The sequence below is a fragment of the Euphorbia lathyris genome, chromosome 3 (assembly GCF_963576675.1).
Source record: "Euphorbia lathyris chromosome 3, ddEupLath1.1, whole genome shotgun sequence".
NCBI classification, from domain to species: Eukaryota; Viridiplantae; Streptophyta; class Magnoliopsida; order Malpighiales; family Euphorbiaceae; genus Euphorbia; species Euphorbia lathyris.
Genome location: NC_088912.1, coordinates 44,819,903 through 44,828,029, shown reverse-complemented (window position 1 = coordinate 44,828,029; position 8,127 = coordinate 44,819,903). Strand labels below are relative to the sequence as shown.

Sequence of the window (8,127 nt, the reverse complement as noted above, 5' to 3'; positions counted from 1 at the left end):
GATGCGGGCGACGTTCCTGCCATACAATTACCAGCGTATTATGTACCAGAGATTGCAGAATCTGCGGCAAGGGAGTTGTTCAGTTGATGAATATACGACCGAATTTTACCAGCTCATTGCTCGGAATGAGGTACATGAGACAGAAGATCAATTGGTGGCCATGTATATTGGTGGTTTGCGAGAACAGATTAGGGAAACCGTCAATATGTTTGATTCCATATCGGTTTCTGCAGCGCATCAAAGGGCAATCCAACTGGAGAAGAGGCGTGTTAGCGGGTTCGGGCAGTCTAGCGGGTTCGGGCAGTCTGTAGGAGGAACTCGGGAATTTGTGAAAAATTCTGCCCCCACAACAGCAGCAACACCTGTTGCTAATAGACGAACTGGCCCAAGCAATAGTTCTATGAAGTGTTTCTCATGCGGTGAGGTTGGGCATAGACAATCTGACTATAGAAAGGGAGGAAAGAAAGTGATGTTTGCTGATACGGGAGAAGGAGAGGAGACTGTCCATTATCGAGAATTAGATGGAGAACCTGTCTTTGATGATGAGGAGCCTATAGATGAGGAGATTGTGATAGGAGATGTTGGGACGTTGTTGGTTGTAAGACGATCGTGTCTCACGCCCCGAGCTGTGGAGGAACGGTGGCTACGAAATTACATATTTCAGTCCACTTGCACTATTAAGGAGAAGGTGTGTAAGTTTATTATTGATTCTAGAAGTTGTGAAAATATCATCTCAACAGAGGCAGTGCAGAAGTTAGAGCTGGTACCCGAAAAACATCCGGCACCATACAAATTGGTCTGGTTGAAGCAGGGAGGTGATTTAACTGTAACTAAGCAAGTCTTGGTATCTTTTTCTGTGGGAACTAGATATAAAGATGAGGTGTGGTGTGACGTGGTACCTATAGATGCGTGTCATCTCCTTTTCGGACGATCGTGGCAGTTTGACAGGATCGCGCTCCATAATGGTAGGGCCAATACTTACAGTTTTATTTTCAATGGTGCTAAAATTGTGTTGGTACCTAGGAAAGAGGAAATCAGTAAAGCAGCGCCCACCGGCAACATCTTATTGGTGAATCAGGTACAATTGGAGGAAGAGCTTCGGGATACTGATGTGGTGTATTTGTTGATGGGTAAACGTGCAGATAAAGAGGGGGTGATTCCAGAAGAAGTGAATCTGTTGCTGTCAGAATTTCATGATTTGTTCCCAGAAGAATTGCCCAATGGTTTACCACCCATGCGGGAAATTCAACACCAGATTGATCTTGAGCCAGGGGCCGCATTACCCAACCGTCCACATTATAGAATGAGTCCAGGGGAGCATGAAGAGTTGAGAAGGCAGGTAGAAGAGTTGCTAGCAAAAGGGTACATTAGAGAGAGCTTGAGCCCTTGTGCAGTACCAGCACTGTTGATTCCAAAAAAGGATGGCACTTGGAGAATGTGCGTGGATAGTAGAGCTATCAATAAAATCACGATCAGGTATCGATTTCCCATCCCTCGCTTAGATGACCTGTTGGATCAGTTGAGTGGAGCTACTGTGTTCACAAAGCTAGATTTGAAGAGTGGATACCATCAGATTCGTATTCGGGAGGGAGATGAGTGGAAAACAGCTTTTAAAACACGCGAAGGACTGTATGAGTGGCTAGTGATGCCGTTCGGGTTGTCAAATGCACCTAGCACTTTCATGCGAGTTATGAACCAGGTTTTGAGACCTTTTATTGGTACTAGTGTCGTTGTTTATTTTGATTACATTCTAATTTACAGTAATAACCCGCGTGAACATTTGGCTATTTTGAGGGAGGTTCTCACTGTTTTGAGGAGAGAAACATTTATTGCTGCTGTCAAAAAGTGTGTTTTCATGTCAACCAATGTGTTGTTTCTTGGTTATATCGTTTCAGATGTGGGTTTGCAGGTGGATGAGTCCAAAATTGAGGCTGTGAGACACTGGCCTAGGCCCAGTACTATTACGGAAGTTCGGAGTTTTCATGGGTTGGCGTCATTTTATCGGCGTTTCATACCTCATTTTAGTAGTATTATGGCTCCTATTACTGATTGTATGAAGCAGAACGAGAAGTTTGTGTGGACCACGGAAGCGTAGTCAGCTTTTGAGCTCATCAAAGATCGCCTTACTAATTTTCAGCAGCCATTCGAGCTTCATTCAGATGCTTCCAAGATGGGAATTAGGGCTGTACTCGGCCAGAATAATAGGCCAGTGGCGTATTTCAGTGAGAAGCTGTCAGGGGCTAAACTGCGGTACAGTACTTATGATGTTAAGTTTTACGCAGTTGTGTAGGCCATTAAGCATTGGAGGCATTATTTGTTCCAGCGAGAGTTTGTATTGTTCACTGACCATGAAGCATTAAAGCATTTGCATAGTCAGGACAAAATCTCGGTCAGACATGCGAGATGGGTTGCATATCTGCAACAGTTCACTTTTGTTTTAAAACATAAATCTGGAGTGACAAACAAGGTGGCAGATGCATTGAGTAGGAGGAGAGGGTTGCTCACCAAATTGTCGGTTGAGGTATTTGGATTCGACTCTTTCGCTGAATTATATGAAACTGACCCATATTTTGCTGGCGTGTTGGCAAAAATACGAGCTGGAGAGCGTACAGGTTACCACCTTCAGGATGGTTTTCTATTCAAGGGCAACCAGTTGTGTGTGCCTGATTGTAGTTGGCGGTTAAAACTTATTGAAGAGCTGCACGGAGAAGGTCATGTGGGTCGGGATCGTACCTTGCAGTTGGTTCAAGCCAATTACTTCTGGCCTTCTATCAGAAAAGAAGTGGAGAAATTGGTACAGCGGTGTCGCATTTGTCAAGTTTCAAAGGGGACAACTACTAATGCAGGATTGTATCGTCCACTTCCTATTCCTACACAGCCGTGGGTAGACATCAGTATGGACTTTGTGTTGGGGTTGCCACGTACACAGCGAGGTAATGATTCAATTTTTGTCGTGGTGGATCGTTTTTCAAAGATGGTACATTTTATTCCTTGTAAAAAGAAAACTGATGCTGTTCAAGTAGCCCAATTGTTCTTCCGAGAGGTTTATAAGCTGCACGGCTTACCAGCAACCATTGTGTCTGACCGGGACACTCGATTTGTTAGTCATTTTTGGCGTAGTTTGTGGAAAATGGTCAATACGCAATTGAATTTTAGTAGTGCCTACCATCCTCAAACTGATGGGCAAACTGAAGTTGTGAATCGATCCTTAGGCAACTTGTTGCATTGTTTGATTGGTGACAAGGCTAAAACGTGGGATTTATTGTTGAGCAAGGCTGAGTTTGCGCACAACCATGCTGTTAATCGCAGTACGGGATTCAGTCTTTTGCTGTGGTTTATTCTGTTGTTCCTAGAGGCCCACTTGATTTGGTGTCATTGCCAGATAAGACGCGCGTGCATGGGAAGGCAGAAACTTTTGTGAAGAGCTTGGTGGAGGTGCATCAGCAAGTTCATGATAATCTTGTAAAGGCAGCAAGCAATTACAAGACATATGCGGATAAGAAGCGTCGCCATGTGGAGTTCGAAGTTGGGGATTTTGTTTGGGCTGTTTTGACTAAAGAAAGGTACTCCGTGGGAGATTATAACAAACTGTCTGCTAAGAAAATAGGGCCCGTGGAGATCGTGGAGAAAATCAACCCAAATGCTTACCGGTTGAAGTTGCCTAGTCACATTCGCAATGCGGATGCTTTTAATGTGAAGCACCTGATTCCTTTTTCTGGTGATTCTTCTGATGATGACAATTCGAGGGCGAATTCCGTTCACCCAGGGGAGAATGATGAAGTGGAGCAAGCCTTGAACTATTTGGAGAAAGCTGATCTAGTGGCAAAACTGAGATTTTGAAGTTAAAACGGGGTTGTTGGAATTTAGCGATTTCGGACGTGTTTTTTAGCCATCTGAGGTCGTTTTGGGCCTCAAAACGGCAGTTTTGTGTTTTGTCGCACTTTCAATTATTTTCGTGTTTTGTTACTTTTCCTTTTAGGTTTCGAATTAGGTTTTATTTGTCAGCCTATATAAAGGCTCGACGCCCCCCTTATATCCGAAGGTTTTTAATTAATAAAATTTCAGAGTTTATTCTCTTTTCCAATTTTCGTTAGTCGTGCGCGATTCAACGATCGTTGACGGTTTTAAGCATTGTTCATGCGCGAACAGTCGTTTAGGACGAAAGTCTGTTTATTCCGCTGCATCATTATCCCTACTTCTATTGTAAGAGTTGATATACCTACTTGTCATCAGTACCCGTTCTAGATCTAGACCTAAAGTAAATAATTATTTTGATGCAAAAGCAAATTATTTTATTTGGCTTTTATTTTTTAATTTGGATTTTTTGAAAGTTATACCGATTAAAAAAAGTTCTAATTTTTTTTAACATGTATAATGTATTCTTCTAACTTTTTTTAATGTAAATTTCTTAATTAAACTTTTAAAATTAATTTCTTCTAGTGAGGGCTCTTCTTTTGTGGACGTTGCATTGTTGTAAGCTGTAACGTACGGAAAAAAAAAGGTTAAAAGAGGCTAAGAAACCATACTTATAGTAAAACACGAGATATAATCCTCTACAATCACAACTTATTATAATTAATGTTATAGCTTGCACAGTTTAAACATTCACATTAACGAAGAAGGCTACAAGGATGAGCTTAAACTGAATCTCAAAAAACAAAAAAAGGAGTTAGAATTTTCTGTAACATACTAAATTATATTTTATTACTAACATAATTGAAATAGGGCTTAAACAAATAAGATTAATTGGGTAAAAAGTTTGAAACTCTAATTCATGGGTATATATAAGTGTAGCAATTAGTAGAAATCTCATGAGATCTTAGTTAGTCTTCTACTTTGGACATAGATAATGAAAGATCACATGGTATTGCCTTGTAACTAATCAGCAAATATAGGACCTACGTGTCTTTTTAAAATTAAACCACATGTCTTTTTCTTTTTTCTTCATTTTAGAAAATTAGATAAAGGAAAAGAATTCTCACAGCAACAGGTAATATGCTATTATTTGATATACCATGTACTCCAACTTTATAGCTGGGTATAAAAGCTTGTTCCTAACTTTTTCAACTTGAAGTAATTTTCGGTCTAAGTAATAGACCCATAAAACATATAACTTCTACCTAGGCCGAGGGACGGAGTGAAAGGGTCATGATGATGCCTACGCCATCACATTTAACTACAGAAATGTCTAGGAAAATAATGAAAGGTAAGAAATGAATAAGGTAAGCAGCTTTAAAAATGGCACCATTCTAAAGTTAAACTGTAAGTAATATGTTTTTTTGGTATAATACTTAAAGTAAGTACTTCAAGGTCATTAAATTCTGATTAGACTTCAGGGTTGAGAAAATAGTTTCAACCAAATGTAAAATTGAGAGTTTTGGTATAACAGTAAGAAACATAAAAAGCAAGAAGAGAAGCAACATATTGTAATTTGTATCAAATGAATATTCTCAGTAGGCAAAATTGTATGATCGTGTAACAACATATATTTACATTGGATTGGCAATGATCGCCACATTTGTTTTTTATCTACTCAAGTTGAAAATAATATCATTGAAAGTATGTTGGCTGCAGGGAATTGTAAGGCCTCCCATAGGATGAATGAAACCAAACTCTTGTTCAGACAAATGAAGTAAATCTTGAAAGGAAGGTTCATTCAAGTATGAAACTGGTACCAAACATCTCTTCTTTTCCTCCTCTCCAACATAAACTGCTATGAATCCTTTTGGTACAGACTGGCGAAAGATCTGCTTAGCAAGAACACCGGGCAAGCGAATACCCATATTGTATATTTGGTCAAAGAGGAGAAGACAAATGGAAATTTTCTTAGAGAGTTATCTTTGTTTACTGAAATGAGATAGGAAGAGAATATGTGAATGCTAAATTGAGTAGGATGTAACCGATTAGTAGGTATATATAGATGAATATAATTATGTGCAGGGGTTAATGGCTAAAAATCATTTGGTGGTATAACATGGTTTTGTTTGTCAAGTACTCAGCCAGGCCACAGGCAGAGGGCCTACTACTGTTGGAATTTGAAATAGATGGTTGTGTAAGATTACAACTAATTGTTTCATTTTGAAAACAAATACTCTTTAGGTTATGCTAATTAAACTGGCCTACCACTCACATGCTTTGCCTTCCTTGTAATTATAATTTGTACAATTGTTACATTATTTATGCTGCAATTGTTACTTAATACATAAAGCATTAATTTGAATCATGGCCCTATTCTATATAAATTATTGCTCTTTTTTCTCACTATCACCACATTCTATGTTGATTTATGCCTTCAAATTATCAAATAGTCTATCGTTCTTTCACATGCACTTAACAAGGCCTTGTCTGGATGGTGGTCCATATATGAATTAGTCTTTCAAATTTATGTCCTAATAATCAACATATGTTTCTAAGGCCTAACTTCAACCATTCCTGTGGAAAATAAATCCAATTCAGTCTTGTCTTCCAACAAATTATACACGGAATGAATCATTACCAAGTTATTGACAATAAATTGGAAGACAGAGGCATGTGTTCTTCATCTGCTTATGTCTCTAGCTAGGTTAACCCCACTTGAAGGCCTCTTAAACCACTCATTTAACACATTGTAGATCTTCAACATAACACACATATATAGAACATGTTTGCTAGTCCATAACCAAATCAACAAATCTTACACCAAAAAAATCCTTTTCCCACTACTGGTAATATTGGGAAGCAAAGAGAGAAGAAAATCAAGAATGGCTATTCTTTTCCGTGTTGTTATGAGCATCCTTTCTAGATCAAATATGGAAGCTAAAAAAGCTGCTTCAGTTCCAAAAGGCTTCTTTGCAGTATATGTAGGAGAGAGCCAAAAGAAGCGATTTATATTACCAATTTCTGTCTTGAATCAACCTTCTTTCCAAGACTTGTTAAAGAAAGCTGAGGAACAATTTGGATTTGATCATCCAATGGGTGCTCTTACACTTCCTTGCAGAGAAGACATCTTCTTTAATTCTGTATCAAAAGCTTAAATTCATTTTGCAGTGACACAACACATACAATTTTGTCCCAATTTGTACTTTGTCTTAGGAAAGGAATAGTTAGATGTACAGTACAGACAATTATTAGTTTCAGAATTTACTTACAAAATACCAAGTTCTTTTCATACCATTTCTATAAATATTTCTAAGTCAAAAGCTGTTACATTTTTCTCACTTTACATTTCAGAATATGTTATTTGCAATATCTGAGTTGTTCTTCTATTTAATCAAGAATGGTCATTTTAGATGTTTTTTTCCTATGATTTTTTTTTTGTCTAATTCCTTGTTAGTGATTCTTACAGATAGGTAATTTTACCTCTAATAAGTAAGGACACATTAGTCTTTTAAATGGACAAGTTGATTAAATTATTGATATAATAAAAATTGATGACCCATAATGTATTATTACACTAAAATTTAAGAGTTAACAACATTATTTGGTGTCCTAAATGTTTACCACGCTTTTCAAAGCATCATCGTGAGCGTCCTTAAATCACTTGTCATTAATTTTAACGACGCATAAAACATTATGGGCAAATTTAGTGTGACAACATAATACATACAAGCGTCATTATGTTTGAAATGCTTACATTTTTAGTGTCGTCATTTTTTTATATTATTTATTATTAATTTCAGAAATTGCCACTAGGTTTTAATAAAATGTGGCAAAGTGAACGACACATAATACTTTTTATATTGTTATTTCGCTTCAGAAAATATATTAATAGCGTCTTGAATGCTACAACACTTTAATTTACTAGCGTCTCTAAATTGTCAAGGTTCAATTAAAAACCCATCTACATTTAGCTAATGAGTATCAATCTATTGATCAATTAATACATCTGCCTAGTTTTTCATCTCCCTCTCTTAGTTTATATGGATAGATTCTTTGCTTATAGTAGAATTTTCTGCATTAACCAATGGAGGAGTAATCCATTTAATGTAGAAGTCAATCATAGGGCTGGTGGTTTGACAGTTTGTTCTACTTGTTCTATAAATGCACCAGAATGTTTAATGGGAACTAAAATGTATGAAGCTAATCATTTTATATATATATAAAAAAAAAAGTAATTGATGGAGACATGGATAGATTAGGACGTGGATA

At 37.6% G+C, this 8,127-nt stretch overlaps 1 protein-coding gene across 1 annotated transcript; it reads left to right on the top strand.

Annotated features, from left to right (window-relative positions):
* Positions 1 to 6,613: 6,613 nt before the first annotated feature.
* On the top strand, positions 6,614 to 7,269 carry LOC136222281 (auxin-responsive protein SAUR20-like). Its single transcript, XM_066009864.1, has one exon. The coding sequence runs from the start codon at positions 6,741 to 6,743 to the stop codon at positions 7,011 to 7,013; it is 273 nt and encodes a 90-aa protein (XP_065865936.1). The 5' UTR covers positions 6,614 to 6,740; the 3' UTR covers positions 7,014 to 7,269.
* Positions 7,270 to 8,127: the final 858 nt, after the last annotated feature.